Source organism: Scyliorhinus torazame, chromosome 19 (genome assembly GCF_047496885.1).
Source record: "Scyliorhinus torazame isolate Kashiwa2021f chromosome 19, sScyTor2.1, whole genome shotgun sequence".
Lineage (NCBI taxonomy): Eukaryota > Metazoa > Chordata > Chondrichthyes > Carcharhiniformes > Scyliorhinidae > Scyliorhinus > Scyliorhinus torazame.
The window spans coordinates 45,482,200-45,503,594 of NC_092725.1; the positions used below are offsets into that span (position 1 = coordinate 45,482,200).

At 47.9% G+C, this 21,395-nt stretch overlaps 1 protein-coding gene across 1 annotated transcript in view; it reads left to right on the forward strand.

Annotated features, from left to right (window-relative positions):
• The window catches only part of nwd1 (NACHT and WD repeat domain containing 1), a 192,145-nt gene that overhangs the window by 61,121 nt on the left and 109,629 nt on the right, over positions 1-21,395 (forward strand). Inside the window, exons 6-8 of the mRNA XM_072485462.1 lie at positions 13,437-13,554; positions 17,798-17,962; positions 19,165-19,242. Of these exons, the coding sequence (XP_072341563.1) occupies positions 13,437-13,554; positions 17,798-17,962; positions 19,165-19,242 (361 nt within the window). The remainder of the gene's footprint in view (positions 1-13,436; positions 13,555-17,797; positions 17,963-19,164; positions 19,243-21,395) is intronic.

Consider the following 21,395-nt stretch of genomic DNA (forward strand, 5'->3'; position numbering starts at 1 on the left):
TAAGTCTGTGATGTCAGCTTTGATACCGTCAATTGCACCCCTTGCCAATGTATCGCAAGCCCTGCCTTTCGCTTGCATATCTAACACCCGCATTAGCCCTTCTCCTTGTAGGTTTATGGCAGTCGGTGCATGTTCAGTCCCATAAGCTCCGTACTGCAGCCCCTTTCCTACTTTGGCTGCTACTCAGGAGGCATAACTGTTGGCCTCCGTCAACTGTGCTGAATTCATAACAGAATTTGTGCTGCCAAACAACCCGCCAACGTCCCCTCGGATACTGCGTTTGCTGCACCTGTATAACTTTGATTCTGAGGCGATCCTGTAGGTATAGTCGTCTATGGCTTCCTGCAGTCTGGTCTCTGCCCAAATTATAGCACGAGGGTGATCATAGCATTTGGAGCGCAAAACGTTCAATAACCTTGTAACGTTATATCTGACTTCTAGCGACACCATGGTGACATCATGTAGTAGTAATTTTGGCTGCCCAATCCTAACTAACCCGTCCGGGGCAAGTTCAGCCATATGGGGGCATTTTGAGGGCTTTTGATATCCACAAGTGCTGAGATTGTAGCATCGTAGTCATCGTGACATCCTAATCTGTCTATCACATGTACGCAATATTCCTGACAGTACAACCCTCCAAGGTCACACAAAGGGGGGTAGACTGGCCCATCCGGCTGTTATATTTAAATACAGACCAAATACCCAAGCTTCCCCTTGTGATCCTGTTACATTGCATGTATATCCCCACATTCCCAAACCCATGTGTACATCATAAATCCCCTTTATGAGCAAATGTCCTTCAGTGTCCAGTTCAGTTTTTAGTCCCAAGTCGGAAGGGGTGGCAAACCACCCTCCTCCCGCACGTGTCTTCAGAAAGTGCCATCCTGTGGGTTGCTTAATGCTGTTGTCCCCCAGTTGGCATTGGCCCAGTCGCAGCCTGGATCCCTGAGTCTGATGGGTGTACTGGGTCTTTCATAGGGCACCGAAACTGTGCGCTCTGCCACCGTCCTTCCCCATACGATCGTGAGCACTTGGGTTCGATGGCTGTCCGGTGTGACCCTCTCCGAGATCCACGTGGTTGGTTTCTTTATCCATTCCCCCATTCCTTCTGTGGGGAGTTGCACATATTGCCCCAGTTGCAAGCATGTGTGGTCGCTGATGAATACCATGGGTGCCTGTCAGGTCTGTCCTCGGCGGAAGCAGGAATCTGTAACAAAAGATGGTATGAACACCTCACAACGGGGGGAAGTTAGACCTCCTTTGGTTCCTTGTACATTTGAATTTGGGTATAATGTTCCACTTCGGCGTGCCTTTCATTTCAATTAAGGCACATGTATCCCCTGCAACAATCATGCCATGCGGTCCCACCCATCTGGGCTGTAAGCCTGCCCTTTCTGGAAGTACCTTAATCATGACTCTGCCCTCAGCCTTTGGGGTCTGGCTGTGGATATAATCCCTTTCTTCCTCCCAATCTCTCACTCTGTGTGTCTATCACTTCTCCCTTGCATTACAGCTCTCTGCGCCCCCTGTTACTATGTCCTCTGGGAGTGCCATAGCTCTCCCGGTCATTAATTAGAATGGTGTCAGTCCTGTCCCCCTTGCTCTTGTGGCTCGCATTTTCATGAGTACGGCGGGTAAAATCTTTACCCAACCCTGTCCTGTGTCTACTAACGCTTTTGTCAGACCGTTCTGAAGGGTACGGTTTGTCCTTTCAATCATGCCGGAACTCTATGGGTGATACGGGACGTGAAATCGCTGTGTGACTCCTAGCAAGGCGCCTGCTTCATTACCTTGCCCATGAAATGAGTGCCTTGCATCGAGCTGCAGTGGGACTCCCCACCTCAGAATTACTTCTTCTGCCAATATCCTGGCCACTGTCCCTGCTGTGCAATCCCTGCAGGGGAAGGCCTCCACCCACCGGGTGAATCTGTCTATAATAACGAAGCAGTATCTTTTATTTTGTGACTGCGGGAGTGGTCCGGTGAAATCTATCTGCAGCTGCTCCCATGGCCTCTGCGGTCTGGGCTGAAACCTCATTCTTATTTTTGGGGATTTCCCTGGTTCGCATTGGGTACAGACTATACACTGCTGGCAGTGTATTGCTATCTCTCTACCCATCCCTTCCCACCACCAGCACCTATACATTTGTCCGATCATTTTGTCCCTACCAATGTGAGCTATTCCATGGTAAACCTTTAATAATATCTGCCATATACACCTGGATGCAACTGCGCAGATTTCCTTTCTCCAGATTTCATCTGGATCGTGTTTTGCCCCCTCTCGCCTCCACTCCTCTTTCTCTTCCTTCCCCGCTGTTGCCTGTAACCTTCCCATGCTGTCTGGGTCTCATTCAGGTGCCTCAATGGCTGACATTACTTCCCCTGGTCCCTCGGGGATCTGCTCGGTAAGGGCCCTATCGGCATAATCATTGCCTTGCTGTTGCGGGATTTGTATCTTTTTATGGGCGGCTACTTTGATTACGGCGGCTTTTGCTGGGGCTCTGGCCGCTTCTACCAGGTCTCGTAGGTGCTGTTCATGGTGCACGTGCCCTCCTGATGAAGTTATGTAACCTCGCCTAGCCCCAGCTACCATATAGTCATGAATCACTCCAAAAGCATACCGGCTGTCTGTACATATGTTGACACTCCTTCCTGCTGTTAATCTTAAGGCTTCTGTGAGGGTAATTAATTCTGCTACCTGAGCTGACCAAGTCCCCGGAAGCTGGCTTCCCCTTAGTACCGTGCCTATTTTATTCACTACTGCCCATGCGGTATGGGGCACCCCCTCATTATATTTCCGGGACCCGCCCACAAATGATTCCCCTCCCAGGGATTTCTCTGCTATCCCGCCACTCTCGCTCTCATTGATCTCCTCCACACAATTATGCTCCGTACCTTCTTTAACCATCATGGACGCAGGGTTCAGGGTTGAATCTTTAACTATCTGGATTATTTTGTCTGCCAGGAGTAAACTGCTTTCTCATTTAGCTCGGCGACTATCTCAAACTGCCCTTAATTTCCCTGCTTCTAACAGCTGCACTATGAATGAGGGGAGTGAAGGAAACGGATTCTACAAGAGCCACTGCTTCTGCTGCCTCTATTGCCCATGTGACACCATCCAGGGCCTGCGCACATCGATGTAAGCCTGCTGTCATGATATGCAGACACACACATAATGATATACAGACAAGCAGCTAATGGACACAGAGAACAGGACATGACCAATAAGCAGGCAGGACACTCAGGGGTGGGATCTGACTGTAAAAGACATGAGGCACTCACACTCCGCCTCTTTCCACTGATGTACATCTAGAGAGTCAGTCAAGGGTGTTGTTACAATCTCACACCTCCACCACGTGGCTAAGAGCTAGTCTGGTTCAGTCAGACAGAATAACCACACTTAAGTTAGCAGAGAGTCGAACTCACAGAGAACTGTGCTAACTGTGCTATTAGTTCAATAAACCTGATTGAACTCACTTCAAGGTCTGGAGTATCTTTCTGATCTAAGCTGCATCCAGTTGCAGCCAGTGTTAGGCCAGTGTACCTCACACGACATGATACCAGGCGACTACTAATTTAAGGTGGCTTACCTCAGTCCGTTCCGTGACGACCAGCGAATGTATCCTGGCACCATGGAGAAGATTCAGGCTCCTCACCAGCTCAGGACCTTCAGCAATCTCAGTGCCAATTGGCGGACATTCAAGCAAAAGTTTCTGCTGTACATCAAAACGTCAGACCTCGCGGGTGCGTCTTGTGCAAGAAAGATCGCGCATCTCCTCTCAACAGCGGGTGATCAAGCCATCGAACTCTTCAACTTGTTTAACTTCACCGAAGGCCAGGACAAGACAAAGTTTCAGACCATCCTGGACAAGTTCGATAGTCACTGTGAAGTGGACACCAATGAAATCTTCGAGCGCTACATATTCAAACAATGTCTTCAAGATAAAGATGAATCTTTCAAAGCCTTCTTAACTTGCCTCCGCCTGCCAGCGCTGTCCTGCAATATTGCTGACTCCATCATCAGAGACCAAATTGTGTTTGGAGTTCACTCTGATCCTCTGAGAGAGCAGCTCTTCACAATCAAGCATATGACCCTGCCAGTCGTGATTGAAACATGTACAGTGCATGAGCACGTAAAAAATCGGTATTCCCAATACAAATCGGCTGAAAATGAGAAACTTGCCTCCCACGAGACAGTGAGTGTGCAGGCCATCTCCCGGATGCAGGGCCTCAGCATTGAAGACAGCGGCCAGCACGCGCTCTTTTCCCGGAGCCCCACGCATGCGCAATGCGAACAGGATAACGAAGCGGCCGACACCCACACTGCGCAGGTGCCGGCGTCTGCCGACCGCACTGCGCATGTGCGACAACGTACACCGCCGACGTCATGACGTGCCCGAACTGTGGCAACGCCCACTCAAAGGGACACTGCCTTGCAAGAGGCAGGCGATGTTTAAACTACGGGAAGCCTGGACACTATGTAGCCTTGTGCAGGTCTGCACCACCAGTCAGAGGCCAGCGCTCCCAATTCCGACGACGGCGGGTCCAGAATGTGCAACGATGATTACAGGATTCTGATCCTGGCAGTACTACGGATCCAGAGGACGAGTACCTGGAGTCCGCCTACCGAGTGGGCATCATTACCACACGTGAACATGCCACACCTAACTCATCTCGCATTCAGTCCATCCTCGCTGTGGATTCGGAGGACGAATGGCGTGCGGTGATGCAGGCCAACCGCTGCGCCATCCAGTTCAACCTGGACACAGGTGCTTCTGCCAATCTCCTCTCACAGGCAGACTTCAAACACATCAAGAAGACTGCCAGCTCCTGGACTATAACGGTAATGCCATCACGGCACTGGGGTCCTGCCATCTACTCGTCTCCAACCAGAGTACCCATGCACAGCTAAGGTTTGAAATTGTCAAGCCGGATAGGGCATCCCTACTGGGCGCGCATGCCTGCAAAAAGCTAAACCTGTTGCAGCGGGTTTATTCAACGACATCCTCCAATGTGGATCTTCAAGCTGGCATTGGCAACATCCTCGCTCAGTATCCAGATGTGTTTGACGGGATGGGTACTTTGCTGTATCGGTACAAGATCCTACTGTGACCTGATGCCAAGCCAGTGGTCCATGCACCACGCCGGGTCCCGGGTCCGTTGAAGGAGCGCCTGAAGGAACAGCTCTAGGAGCTGCAGCGGCAGGGGATCATTTCCAGGGTAACCGAACCGACTGACTGGGTCAGCTCGATGGTGGTGATTAAAAAACCCTCTGGAGACCTGCACATCTGCATTGGTCCCAAGGATCTCAACCAGAATATAATGCGTGAACACTACCCCATCCCGAAGAGGGAGGAACTCACCAGTGAGATGGCACAGGCACCGTTTTTCACGAAGTTAGGTGCGTCACATTCTGGCAAATCCAGCTGGATGAGTCCAGCAGAAGGCTCTGTACCTTCAACACACCATTTGGCAGGTACTGCTATAACCGTATGCCGATCAGCATCGTCTCGGCATCGGAGATATTTCATTGCATCATGGAGCAGATGATGGAGGGCATCGAAGGGGTTCGTATGTAAGTGGATGACGTCATCATATGGTCCACGACCCCTGAGGAGCATGTTTCCCATCTCCAGCAGGTATTTCACCGTGTCCACGCCAATGGCCTGAAGCTGACCAAGTCCAAATGTTGCTTTGGCCTGTCAACACTCAAGTTCCTCGGAGACCAGATCTTAAGGCCAACTCACCTTGTATGATTGCTGAGGTCCAGGTGAGGGCGATGATGTGGTCTTGTTCCCCTACTGAAGCTATTAGGATGTTGTCTACATACTGGAGTATAGTACTCTGTGTCCCACTAAGATTCACTTGGGCGACCACCTCGGCCATGTGCCTATGAAAAATGGCTGGACTATTGTGAAAGCCTTGGGGTAATCCAGTCCACGTAGACTGTTTTCCCCCTACGGTAAAAGCTAATTGTCCTGATGCTTTCCCCCCACTGGAATAGACCAGAACCCGTTGGCTATATCTAAGACTGAGAACACGTTCTGTTTTGGGCAAAGGTTATTCCAAATAGTGGTCAGATTTGCCACAATGGGGTATTTCCTTACTTGTTTAAGCTGGTGTAATCTACCGTCAGTCGGTACGAGCCGCCTGGCTTCCTCGCCGGCTAAATTGGGGAGTTAGTGGATGAGTGGGTCTCTTTTACTAACCCCTGAGCTTCTAATTCTTGCACTCTCTCCCTTACTGCCTCGGTCGCTTCCCGTTTTATGGGATACTGCTTATGTGGTGGCTGTGGGTCTCCGATGATGGTGACTGGAGTCACCTCCAGGCTCCCACACTCTTGCTTGTTTCTGGCCCATACTGCTGGATATGTTTGTGTTATTATTCCCCTCATCCCTGCTGCCCCCAGTCAGTGGTGACTGAAGCCAGGCTATGGATGTTCTGCCGGACCTATCTTCCCCACCGACCGACATTGTATGGCCCTTTCCACTCAATGGTCTGTGTTTTAGTGTTTATTACTGCTCCCAACAGCTCTAGCCAGTCTATTCCTAATATAGTTCCCTCCGCAGTCTTGCATACCCAGATTTGGATTTTAACCATGAAATCCCTGATTTCTAAAAGGGTGGGTTCGCTCAATGTGGCTACACGGACCCCATTCCCCCACCCCCCTGATCTGAGTTGTTTGACCAGTTAGGGGTAAGTCTATATCGGTGATGGATATCCCCGACATCTATTAACATTGTGCATGGCTGGCCCCCTAACAGCCCATCAATAAATATCCAGGAGTCCCTTTCTTCACCAGTGAGGGCTGAAACGTGTCATTGTTTTAGTGCGCTGAATATCTTGGCTAAATCCTCAGTTGAAACCTGTATTATCAATCCTGCGGCACTCGACCCCCCACTGCCGTTTAGGTCTGTGGGACCCTGACCTTCCTTGCCCCCTCCCTTTGCCCAACAATTTTCCTGCTCGTGACCTGTCCTCCTGCAACTCAGACACCTCAGGAGTCCCTGCTTATGTTTTCTCTTGTTTCTGCACGCCCTTGCGAAATGCCCTTCCTTTCCGCATGTGTAGCACTGCCTTCCTCCTTCTAATTTTCCTACGGAGCTAACCTTGGACCCCTTTCCCATGTTAGCCTCTGCCTTCATAGCCCATGCTAAGACCTGATTAAAGTTATTCCCTACCGGAAGTCCCATATCTACGATCCTAGTTAGGTGCGGACCCATTCCATGCTTTAACATTTAAAAAAAGATTTTGTCAGCTCTACTGGGGGCTACTGTCCCTGAATGATGCTTAAACGCCTCAAATTTCTTCTCTGCATAATCCTCGACTCTTTCCTTTGGTCCCTGTTTAAGTAAAGTGATCAATATCCAATTTGGACTACCTATCCCTCGGGCAGTTCGCACTGCCGTTCTAAAGGTTGTAAAGCGGGCGTCTTTGTTTCCCTCAACCTCTGTGTGACCCACGTGCGATCCCTCTATGGTTGTGGCGTGCTTGCCCATACGGGGATCTTTGCCTTTAACAATAAATGGATATCATCATTGATTAACCCATAAGCCTCCCGTAATCCGTCCAGTTTATCCCAAAAAGGGCCATTACCGTCCTGTTGTTTTAGAGAGGGCAGTTTGTTCAAGATCATTTGTTTTTCCCCAGTTGTGAAGGGCGTTTGAATATGCTGCTCAGTGATTTGCCCCTCCACCGTTTTCCTCACTTCATGCACTGGGGCTACAGGCAACGTTTCCTCCTTTTCCTCATAAGGAGTGAGGTATGCATAATCCCCGTGCATTCCCTCCTCGGCGCTGTCCCAGTCATCCCCGTAGTTACTCTCCTTCATGACACATGGTGCGGTCAGGGTCACAGACCCCACAAATCTGTCCTGCAGTTTTCTCCTGTCCCCTTCCTGTGCGTGTCTTACAGCTGCTACTCTTGCCTCCTGCAATTCTTTGCTCCCTGATGCACTATCAATTACGATGAGATGAGAGTAGAGAGTAATCGAAGCTTTATTAAGCAGAGATGTGTTGCCTCCTGCAGCTGCTACCGAAATGGCAGCAGCTCGGAGAGCCCACACATTTATACTCCGCCTACTGGGCGGAGCCAGCAGGCAGGGATCTACCCCCCGTACCTGTAGTACAGGAGCCTTACCGTATTACCTCTAATACACGCATTATACAAATAGTGGTGACTATCACATTCACCCCGTTAAAAAAAGGAGTCCAGCAGGTGTGGTGGAAAAACTATTTACAGTATTGTAATAATTTTTAAAGTGTACAGTTTGGTGGAAGTTTTGGTTGGGTGCCTTGATCCACCGCTGTGAGCGCCGCAGTCCCGGTAGTGATGCAGGCACTGGCTTGGTTGCCTGTGACTCCGGGAGCATATAGTCCTCATCTTCAGCCCCGGGTGGAACCATTGGGAGGACGGATCGTCCTGGAGCGGGGGCTGTAGTGAGGTGCGCTGGGGGGAGGATGGGTGTCGCTGGGGCAATCGGAGGGGGGGTGGCGAACCAGCTGGTGCCAGGTCCCTGAGGGAGACAATGTCTTTGCGGCCGTCGGGTACGCCACGTAGGCGTACTGCGGGTTTGCATGCAGCAGCTGTACCCTTTTGACCAATGTGTGAAGCCGCACGTGATTGCGGAGGAGGATGGGTGCTGGAGCTGCCAGCCATGTTGGGAGCGAAACCCCGGAGGTGGACTTCCTAGGGAAGGCAAGGAGACGTTCATGGGGGGTTTCATTAGCCGCAGTGCAAAGTAGCGATCGGATGGAGTGGAGCGCGTCGGGGAGGATCTCCTGCCAGCGGGAGATTTCTAGACCGTAGGGTCAGCAGGACGGCCTTCCAGACCGTCCCGTTCTCCCTCTCCACCTGCCCGTTTCCTCGGGGGTTGTAGCTGGTTGTCCTGCTCGAGGCAATGCCCTTTCTGAGCAGGAAATGACGCAGCTCATCACTCACAGAGGAGGATCCCCGGTCGCTGTGGACATAAGCGGGGAAACCGAACAGGGTGAAGATGCTATTGAGGGCTTTGATGACTGTGGCAGACGTCATATCGGGGCATGGGATGGCGAAGGGGAATCTGGAGTATTTATCGACCACGTTCAGGAAGTACGTGTTTCGGTCGGAGGAGGGGAGGGGGCCTTTGAAGTCCATGCTGAGGCGTTCAAAGGGATGGGAGACCTTCACCAGGTGCGCACGGTCTGGCCGGTAGAAGTGCGGTTTGCACTCTGCGCAGACCTGGCAGTCTTTGGTGACCGCCCTGACCTCCGCAATGGAGTAGGATAGGTTGCGGTCCTTAATGAAGTGAAAGAACCGGGTGACAGAGACCATCGTGTAGGGCCCGGAGTCGGTCCACTTGTGCGCTGGCACATGTACCTTGGGATAGGGCATCGGGGGGCTCGTTGAGCTTACCGGGGCGATACAAAATCTCGTAATTGTAGCTGGAGAGCTCGATCCTCCCTCCACCTTAAGATTTTATCATTTTTGATCTTGCCCCCCTGTTTATTATTGAACATGAAGGCAACCGACCATTGGTCAGTGGGGAGAGTGAATCTCCTGCCGGTCAGGTAATGCCTCCAATGCCGCACAGCTTCTACGATGGCTTGGGCCTCCTTTTCGACAGAAGAGTGCGAATTTCGAAGGCATGGATGGTGCCGGAAAAGAATGCCACGGGTCTGCCTGCCTGGTTGAGGGTGGCGGCCAGAGTGACGTCTGATGCATCGCTGTAGACCTGAAAGGGGGAGAGTCTCGTCGACCGCCTTGGCGATGTCAGCCTTGATACTGTTGAAGGCCTGGCGGGCCTCAGCCGTCAGGGGGAAAACTGTGGACTGGGTGAGTGGGCGGGCCTTGTCCGCAGAGTTAGGAACCCACTGGGCATAATAGCAGAAGAACCCCAGGCATCGTTCGAGGGTCTTGGAGCAGTGGGGGAGAGGGAGTTCCATGAGGGGGCGCATGAGGACAGGGTCGGGCGCTAGAACTCCATTTTGCACAACATAGCCAAGGATGGGTAAGCGGTTGGTGCTGAACACGCACTTCCCCTTGTTATACGTGAGGTTCAGGAGTTTGGCGGTGTGGAGAAATTTGAAAAGGTTAGCGTTGTGATCCTGCTGGTCGTGGCCGCAGATGGTGACGTTATCTAGGTACGGGAAGGTGGCCTGCAGTCCGTACCGGTCAACCATTCGGTCCATCTCCGGTTGGAAGACCGAGACCCCATTAGTGACGCCGAAAGGAACCCTAAGGAATTGGTAAAGGCGGCCGTCTGCTTCGAAAGCAGTGTATTAGCGGTCCACCTTGCGGATGGGGAGCTGGTGGTAGGCAGATTTCTCCCTCAACTTTGTAATTAATTTACTATTGTGGGTTACAATCGTCTGCACGATCGATCCCTCGGGCCCCCATCTATCTTGCTCTACCTTGCTCTTGCTGCCTGCTTTATCTTATCCGGCCATCTCTGCCGTTCACTCTCACACACACACACCACTCCTGCGGGGTTCCTCCTCCACGGCTCTACCCTCTCACGATTACTCCTGCGCCTACTCCTTTCTCACACTAGGTGAGATCCTCCTGACTCTTTCTTCCGTGGCATTTCGTCCTACGGGTTTTTACTTTTGACCAGGCACTTCAATCTCCAAAGCAAGTTCCGTAGCAAGTTTTCCTTAACTTAACTATACGATCCCACACCCTGGTTTCCCCCAACGATATTTACTTCACCTCACGCGGTTAGACTTTTCCTCCGTTTTGTTCTTTAACATCGCAACTTACGGCTGGCCAACGACTAACGTGGAATCACTCCCTAACTATGGGTGGTAGATTAAAAGACACTCCCCCGATTTGGGGCCACATAGTCGCCGGTTGTCCTGTGTTGATGTCCTGCCCTAACTATGCCAACTGTTGGAGGGAAGAAAAACGTTAACGTCTGTTCTCGACCACGTGGAGTTGGTAAAAAAGCGTTGTTTAATTCGGAAAAACTGTGTGCACACAGGAGAGGCAAGTTCTCCTGCTAACTTTAGCTTGCAAAAGCCAGCTCTGCCTGTCGTCAGAATTACATGCATATATATTTAAAGTTCTTCGGAGTCAAAAGCAGGTAGTGACGTCACTGAATCATTCGGAATAATACAAAGTGATCAGTAGGGGCTCGTTTAGCACAGGGCTAAATCATTGGCTTTGAAAGCAGACCAAGGCAGGCTAGTAACACGGTTCAATTCCCGTACCAGCCTCCCCAAAAAGGTGCTTGAATGTGGCGACTAGGGGCTTTTCACAGTAACTTCATTTGAAGCCTACTTGTGACAATAAGCGATTTTCATTTCACGCATATTTTCTGGTCTCCGTAATGGGAAAACAATTAAAGAATACAATGTTTTCTTACAATCTCACGGGTTTGTGCTTAACATATTTAACTTCTAGAAGAGGTGCGAATGTGTTGGACAATAGATCCCTTAGACTTACTGGGGCCTCCTGTGTTTCCCTTTTCATATTCAAAGGCTCCGTGAGATGATTAAATCATTTCCAATGTGGGTGACTTTAACCCCTTGCTTGCTGGTTTTCCCTTGGTATATGTTAACGCCTTGCCTGCTGGTTTGCCTTTGACCTGTGCTGTTACAATACTTTGAGATGAGACATCTTTATTATACCAATCCTGACAAATATAGTAATTTCTCCCGCTAATTTAGGCCCAACCCCTGACCCTATCCCCCTAACCCCACTTCGGGGTAATTTATCATGGCCAATCCAGCTAATCTGCTCATTATTGGACTGTGGGAGGAAATCGGAGCAGCCGGAGGAAATCCACGCAGCCATGGGAGAACGTGCAAACTCACCACAGTCACCCGAGGTCGGAATTGAAACTGGGTCTCTGGTGCTGTGAGGCAGCAGAGCCAACCACTATGCCAGCGTGTTGCCCCCAAATCATAGAATCCCTATAGTGCAGAAGGACGCTGTTCGGCCCATCTATTCTGCACCGTCCCTCCGAAAGAGCACCCTTTCTAGGCCCAACCTCTCGTCCTATTTCCGTAACCCATCCAGCCTCTGGACACTAAGGGGCAATTTAGCGTGGCCTATCCACCTAATCTTTGGACTGTGGGAAGAAATATGAGCACCCAGAGGAAACCCACGCAGACACAGGGTGAACATGCAAACCCCACAAAGACAGTCACCCAAGGTCAGAATAGAACCCAGGTCTCTGGCGCTATGAGGCAGCAGTGCTAACTACCGTGCCACCATGCCACCCACAATGGTTTGTTAACTCTTCTTGAATCTGCCCTTGTTGGGTATCGTGAGACCGTGCTGGAGTGGACATGCGAGCATGCACCCCTGACACCACGGTCAATGCAGAACACTGAAAGGGAAGGAAACTAAATTACTAATTTTGACCAACCAGCATAATCTGCTTTAAAGAAGCGTGTTAAATGTGCCTTGTGTGGCAGATGTCTTTCAATGTGGCTAAATTGGGATTGAGATATGTTTACATCATGCACAGTTACTGTTAAATGAATGGACACTTACGGGGGAGGGTTATGGTTTGTCATTTATGAAAGATGTTACAAGAGATGTTAAGTAATAACATAGTGTGAGAAAGGCTGCTGACCCTGATTATCTGAGATCCTGCCTGGTTTGCAGCATGGTATAAACTAAGTGGACTATTCCCGATTTCAGGATATATTACAATGATCCTGAACTACCTGCAAGAAATCTTCATGGAACTAAGTGGAGGTTTCAACATTTTCTCACTGAGACTCCCATCTATGAGCCATGTACCTGAGGGGATCACTCATACTCATCACTCACTTATGGGCAGCACGGTAGCATTGTGGATAGCACAATTGCTTCACAGCTCCAGGGTCCCAGGTTCGATTTCGGCTTGGGTCACTGTCTGTGTGGAGTCTGCACATCCTCCCCGTGTGTGCGTGGATTTCCTCCGGGTGGTCCGGTTTCCTCCCACAGTCCAAAGATGTGCAGGTTAGGTGGATTGGCCATGATAAATTGCCCTTAGTGTCCAAAATTGCCCTTAGTGTTGGGTGAGGTTACTGGGTTATGGGGATAGAATGGGGGTGTTGACATTGGGTGGGGTGCTCTTTCCAAGAGCCTGTGCAGACTCGATGGGCCGAGTGGCCTCCTTCTGCACTGTAAATTCTATGATACCACTTGTGCCCGAAGTGACAGACGCGTGGGCCAGAGGCATGGCCAGTCAACATCAATGATGGACTCAGCAATAGCTCAGTTGCTGACAGAGATGAGGTCCCATTGGCCCATATCAGCCCTCCGTTTCCTGTCCCATTGGGTGTGAGTGTTCATATGCTATTCCACTATAGCGGCGTCAGAGCTGGTCCCTGGTCCCTCACATATTCCCTCCCCAGCGGTGGTCATTGGGCAATGATTGGGAATGGGAATTCCAGCTGAACACATAATTCAGTCACAGTGTGACTGGTGCTGAGGAATGAATTGAATATTTTCTTCACCTAGGTCTCTGCACAGCCACTGAAATTTGGGGATGATCTTGTGAACTTGCGTAAACTGAGTGAATTGCCTTACCAGTTGCTGCATGCTGGGCGCATTGATGAACTGAAGCAGGAGGTTCTTGGTAAGGATGTCATCTTACACACTCTATGTTTAACATTGTATAAGAGAAGACAATGCTACTGATTGTACGAGAATCTCAGGAGTTTGCAGAATGACATAAAGCGCATTATCCATTTTATCTGTAACTTGATGGCTGTGTTTCCGACATTGCAAATGTGACTATACTTTGAAGGGATTTCAGTGACTTTAAAGAACTTTGGGCTCTCATGGAGATCTATGTGTATGTATGAACATATGTACACACATATACTAGATAAATGTGTGTGTGCATATGTGTGCATGTATATACATATATGTATAATATGTGCATGTGTTGTGTGTGCCATGTGTATATGTGTGTCATATATGTATATGTGTGTGTCATGTGTGTTTTATATATATGTATATGTGTGTGCATTGTGTGTGTGGATCATCCCTTAGTGTTGGGTGGGGTTACTGGGTTATGGGGATAGGGTGGCGGTGTTGACCTTGGGTAGGGTGCTCTTTCCAAGAGCCGGTGCAGACTTGATGGGCCGAATGGTCTCCCTCTGCACTGTAAATTCTATGATGTGCCATGTGTGTATGTGTGTGTACACGTGTGTGCGTATTTGTGCATGTTATTTATATGTTACGCCCAATTTGTGAAACAGCCCACTTAATGAAATGGCCATTGAACAGGCAGTTTGACCACCCTGTTCATGGAATGGGCTTGGAAAACGTGCCCAGTTTAAAAATGGGCATTTTTAAATGAATGGAGAATAAAATTGCATTCACAGATGTATAATCTGCTTGATTCTCTTTCTTGTTCTCTTATGTGCCTTTATCCAATGTACATTTCAGATTATTGTGACACATAAACATTTCAAATCCGTTGGTTTATGTTCTGTTATATTTAATTCAAGATCCCACCTAAACCATTCAAATAGCTTTTACATCAATGTTTACTAAAACAGCATAAATACAATTTGTGCATTTTTAATATACAGCACTGTCAGCACTGGTCAGTATTGTCACAGGACTTGTGGCTGTGACAGGTGCTGTTGGTGCAGAGACTAGATTTCAAACAGGAATATCATCTTGATAAACAGTTGCTACTGCAGTGGCATCTCTGTAAGTCTTGTCCACCAAAAACACTGAACACGTACAACCTCACGAAGGCTTGAGATGTTCTGCTGGAATGTCTTCTGTCTGCACTCAGTCTACTGTGTACTCCTCAATTTCAAACTGATTCCTGGCACTTTTACCTTTCACAATACCCTTAGCTGTCAGCTGGTGTAGCCAGTCCCATCTGCTGCCAGCACCACACCGATGACACTTGGTGGGTCAGCTTTGCTGCGGACAAAAGCTGATACTGGGAGAGATGCAATGTCTTCAACACCATCAGTCCAAAGTGACCTTGTGTGGCGTGCCATCATCTGCTTGGCTTTCTGTGTAATGTCCTGGTGTGACACCTTCCTGTACATCTGGCAGGATAAAGATCGTCGTCTGATTTAGGGTAATCGGTAGTAGATTATCCAGGGGTCTGCTCAGGATCATTCATGGATGGTAGTCCCGGGAATGTCTCAGGATTGTCTACATTGGATAATCCGGGGCCTGGTTCAGGATTGTCCATTTTGGATAATCCGGGGGCTGGTTCAGGATTGTCCATGTTGGATAATTGGGGACTGGTTCAATTTGTAATGTTGGATAATCCGGGGACTGGTTCAAGAGTGTCCATGTTGGATAATCCGGGGCCTGGTTCAGGATTGTCAACGTTGGATAATCCAGGGACAAGTTCAGGATTGTCCACGTTGGATAATCCGGGGCCTAGTTCAGGATTGTCCACATTGGATAATCCGGGGCCTGGTTCAGGATTGTCAACGTTGGATAATCCAGGGACAAATTCAGGGTTGTCCACGGTGGATAATCTGGGGCCTAGTTCAAGATTGTCCATGTTGGATAATCCGGGGCTGGTTCAGGATTGTCCATGTTGGAGTATGGGGCCTGTTTCAGGATTGTCAACGTTGGACAATTCGGGAGCCAGTTCAGGATTGTCCGTGTTGGGGAGTGATTCACAATTCCCTTCTATTATCTGACTGAAGAATATGTGGAGATCCGATGCCTAGCAATATGAGAATCAGTTCATGGACAACCTCAGCTGCTGCCTTGGATTTCAGAGGACGAATGACATGGCAATTGTCATATACTCCGCATAGTGCAGAATGAAATAACAACTTCTATCCTTCATAGTCTGATGCAAACCAGGCAAACTGTTCAGGTTCGTTCAAGTCATTGACAGAGTTCTCACAATCACTCCTGTTGCTCTGTCCTGCCTGCGAGACATTTCTATGCATCTCTCACATTGTACTGTTCTATAAGAGAGCATGGGATGTTTGCATACACTTCAGTAAGTTTCCCAAGAGTCTCTTTTCACCACCATGGCCAGTTTCAATGTGAGCTTGTCACATGATGCCCAAGACTGTTTCTTTGGTAGCTATGTACTTACCCTGGTAACCTTGTCCACACCACCTACAGATGTAAGCACATCTGTTTTCAGGCTGCAATGATCATCTCTTGGGAGTTTCTATCCAGTTTTCACAAGCTTGAAGACAGCAACAACCGCCTTGTAGACAAACTTGCTTTGTCAAATTTACAATATTCATCCTGACATTGATCAGCTTGGTATATGATGTTAAACTTATATACTGCAACAGGCTCAAGCATCAATTTCACAAATAAGATTTATAAACTCATATATAGCACTGGCCATTTCATGAAATGAGCCAGCAAACTGCCTGTTTCATGATCTGTATAATGGGTTTGCCCAGTCAATGAAATGGGCAGTTTCACAAATTGGATGCAATACAAATACTTGTGTGTGTTTATATATATATACATGTAACTGTATGTATGTATTTGTGTGTGTTTGAGTCTATACATATGTGTGTGTGTCTATATGTGTGTGTCTATATATATATATATGTGTGTCTCTATATGTCTGTTGTCTATATATGTGTGTGTGTCTATATATGTGTGTGTCTTTAAGTGTGTGTGTGAATACATGTGTGCGTGTACTAGGCATGTATGTGTGTCTATTTTGCATGTGTATATATGTGTTTGTATCTATATATGTGCATATGTCTATATGTGTGTGCGTATGTCCTTATATGTGTGAGTATGTGTCTGAGAGAGAGAGAGAGCTCAGTGAAACACACATTGAGATTGATTGGCATTTGTGTGGCGTTAAGTTCCCAGTGGAGATTCAGCGGCAGGTGCAGCAGTATGGCTGCCTTGCAGGTGGCGGCAATGGCGGTCAGTGCCCAGCCACCCCAACCCCACAGCCCACCCCTGAGCCACCCCCCCCCCCCCCCCCCCGTCAGCCCCCTGGCCCTGGTAGATGTACCCCTGGCCAGCTACACAATTGCCAGCACACTATAGTGATGTTGGACACTGTTTGTAACCCCTCCTGCACACTCAGCAACAATGACACATGTTTCTTGATTTCAAATATCACAAGTGAACCTCGCCATTTGTAATTCCTCCTGGCGGAGGCGGAGAATCGCAGAAGGCCCAGAAAATGCCGCATCAGCCCGATAATGATTTGCCAATGGCCTTTACTGTACAATTTGCATGTCCACGCTGGTGTGCAGCGTGGAACACATTCAGAGCATGGCATTGCATTTGGCGCCTGGCGCCAACCTTGATTTTCAGCTGACACCGAATTCTCCGCCCAATCATGTTTCCCATTCTGGCATCGGCCGGCGGAGAGTCCCATCCCTGGTGTTTCAGCAAATAATCCTTTCAGATGATAAGAACAGTTTCTTATTGTTCATGTCAGGACCACTCTTCTATAATTGTCTCAGTGCTTCAGTTGTATTTGAGTGAAGTGACCATAGCTAATTTCATAAGTCTGTGTAAAAAAGCAAATGACTGCGGATGCTGGAATCTGAAACCAAAGAGAAAATGCTGGAAAATCTCAGCAGGTCTGGCAGCATCTGTAGGGAGAGAAGAGTCGTTTCGAGTCCAGATGACCCTTTGTCAGAAATCTGTGTGTTCCTTGCTTTGATTCTGGTCTTGCCATTTGTTTCAATTGTCTTTGCCCAGTAATTGTCTAATAAAAGTACCAATCACGACACAATCTTGCCTGTCACAAACATCTCGCTGACATTTGTTCACCCACAATGACTGAATTAACAGCAGTAACTTACATTATTCTGTAGGACATATTTAGATAGAACAGAAAAGTGTACTTTCAGCATTGTGCTAACACCTCAAATTATTCTCAGGGAATATGGAATGGATAGTTTGTAAAATACAAGTCACCGGGATGAAGAGCATGCTTGAGGATTTTAGTGCGTGCACCAAGCAAGTTGATTGTCCAGAGGTGCAGCTTATTCAAGATGCCCTGTTACTTATCTGGCCTACAGTCGACTTCATGGAGAATGGAATAGGTAAGAACAATCATAGATCACAGAATGGATGATCACTGTCTTGGAAGATAGATTGAAATAATACAGCCTTGGATAATAAGTTGGTTAGTGTTTCCTTTGAGAATGAAGTGAGTTAACACACCATTGGTACATGAGTGGGCTTTTATTGCCTCCCAGTATTGAGTGCTTTAGTATTCCTTGAAAGGATGGAATGGGTTAATACTCTCTTGGAGAATAGAGCAGATTATTAGATTTAGATCTAGATTTAGATATATTGTCACGTGTACCAAGGTACAGTGAAATGTACAGTGTTCTGCGTGCAGTCCAGGCAGATCGCTCCATGCATGAAAAACATTGGATATATGATAAATACACAATGTAAATAAATAGACAGACATTGGGTGAAGCATACAGAGTATAGTGCTACTCAGTAAAGAAGATGCGTAGATAGATCAGTTCAGTCCATAAGAGCGTCATTCAAGAGTCTAGTAACCTTTGTATCTTCTGCCCGATGGAAGAGGTTGGAAGAGAGAATAACTCGAGTGGGAGGAGTCTTTGATTATGCTGCTCGCTTCCCAAGGCAGCGGGGGATGTAGACAGAGTCAATGGATGGAAGGCGGGTTCACTTGATGGACTGGGATGCATTCATGACTCTGTAGTTTCTTACGGTCTTGGGTGAGCAGTTGTCATACCAAGCTGTGATGCAACCTACTTCCTAAAAGTATAGAATGAGTCAACATACCCAGAAAATGGAGTAGATTGACAATCCTTCGAACAATGGGTGGCTGGATCCTCCATTTCGCCGGCAGCACACTCACGCCTGCGGATTTCCCGACGGCATGGGAGTGCCCACATGGCCAGTTGCCGGAACGAAGAATCCTGCTGAGGGCAGGGACGCCTCTCACCAGAAAACGGGTGCGGCGGGATGGAGAATCCCACCCAGGGTGTCTTTAGAGATTGGAATGGGTTAGCATTCACTTTGAGAATAAGGATATTAACATTCCTTTAGAGAGTGGAATGGGTTAGCACTACCAGGGAGAAGGGAGTGAGTTAATAATGCTCATACTCGAGACTCCAATAAAACAGAAACTGTATGAGATCAAAATGCCCTTTGAGTTGGAATTGAAGTTCTTAGATGAGGGTGACCTATACTTACATAATTAGTCATAAAAAAAACCTTAGTAATATTGAACACATGTATATGTTTGGCATTTTCTTTGTAGACCCGAGTGTCCTCTGCATAGAGATGTTGGCACGCCTTGATTTCTTCAAGGGTTCTTACCCAATGATTGATGAGCTTTGTAAGCAATGTGAAAAATGGTGTGCTGTGTGGCCCAACCCAATCTTCACTCCTCTATGTGGCTTCTTCCAGCCGCCTGGTGGGCCACTAAGGACAACACTGACTGGGTTCAGCAAAGGTACGCTCCATGTTCTGTTCATATAGTCAGGCCTCAAAGGATCTGAATTCTTTTTGACATTTAGAAGACATCAGACCCAATGGAGTACAATAGATCTGTGGGCCTTTCCACCAGTGGGGGATGAATGATGGGCTGGGTGAAGCGCAACCCCAAAACACTGATTTATCCAATGTTTGATGATTATTTATTATCACGGAGAATTCTCTGTCAAAATTCCACTTTGGGAGTAATTGTGAACTATGCGTTAAATTGCACTGATTAAATTCTGATTTATGTCGACTTTCAAACTAATTTGCATACCGTGAGCACAAACCCTTCCATGAACCAACACACTCAGCAAACAATAGTACATTACAGGTTATTTTCGTTTTATTTTCCTTAAAAAGCATTTCCAGATAATTTAAGAGGGCTAATGGAGCTGAAAATGCATTTCTCACCAAAAATTGAACATTTTTATTCAGGGTGTCCAGCCTGCCACCTGTAAATAAACTGAGCAGCATCGCTAAAACGTAAGCAAAGGAACCATACAAGAACAAAGAAAAGTACAGCACAGGAACAGGCCCTTCGGCCCTCCAAGCCCGTGCCGACCATGCTGCCTGTCTAAACTAAAATTTTCTACACTTCCGGGGTTCGTATCCCTCTATTCCCATCCATGTATTTGTCAAGATGCCCCTTAAACGTCATGATCGTCCCTGCTTCCACCACCTCCTCCGGCAGCGAGTTCCAGGCACCCACTACCCTCTGTGTAAAACACTTGCCTCGAACATCTACTCTAAACCTTGCCCCTCTCACCTTAAACCTATGCCCCCTAGTAATTAACCCCTCTACCCTGGGAAAAAATCTCTGACTATCCACTCTGTCTATGCCCCTCATAATTTTGTAGTCCTCTATCAGGTCGCCCCTCAACCTCCGCTGTTCCAGTTAGAACAAACCGAGTTTATCTGTGGATTCTATATATATATATATAGAATCCATAGAATCCTTACAGTGCAGAAGGAGGCCATTCGGCCCATCGAGTCTGCATCAGACCTTTGAAAGAGCATCCTACCTAGGTCCAGTCCCTTGCCCTATCCCTGTAACCCCACCTAACCTTTCGATATTAAGGGGCAATTTAGCATGGCCAATCCACCTATCCTGTACACCTTTGACTGTGGGAGGAAACCAGAGCACCCGGAGGAAAGCCACGCAGACACGGGGAGAACGTGCAGATTCCACACAGTCACCCAAGATCGGAATTGAACCCGGGACCCTGGCACTGTGAGGCAGCAGTGCTAACCACTAGACCACCATGTCGCCTCTTAATTTCATTGGGTTGTGAGTTTCTGAATGAATCACATACTCTGATGTAGAATCGTTTACAATGTGCCTGAGCTGTGTGCCTTAATTTATGAACACAATGTGAACAGTCTTTTCAAACCAACACATTTGGCAGAATCTCGCACCTTTCACTGAGCGGGGTATGACTCATGTTGTGGATAGGGCCTGATACTGATGGATTGAATCCGGAACCACTGTAAAAAAAAAAACTCACAGTCAACAGGAACGTCAGAAGTTTTGGGATGAATTGTGATAATAATCTTTATCAGTGCCTCAATTAGGCTTACATTAACACTGCAATGAAGTTACTGTGAAAATCCCCCAGTTGCCACGCTCTGGTGCCTGCTCGTGTACACTGAGGGAGAATTCAGAATGTCGAATTTTTCTAACAGCAAGTCTTTTGGGACTTTTGGGAATTCACTCACATTTAAAATTATCCGATGTTTCGCACTTGGATTTTCTTAGATTGCTGCTGGAAACATCTTAAACCATTTGTGTTTATTCGGGACACATAGCACAGCTTCAGGAAATAAAGGCTCACATCCAGTACTTGAGGGAATTGCAAAGGAATTTTCCTTTTTTTGCCCGAATTAGTCTTAACTTTTTTTAATCTCAGGTTTTTCACTGCTCCCAGAATCTGGTGGGGAGATTTGGGGATGGGTCCATAGTGCATTTGATTGATCCATGTCTGCATGGTGGGCTTCTTGGACTTCATGGTC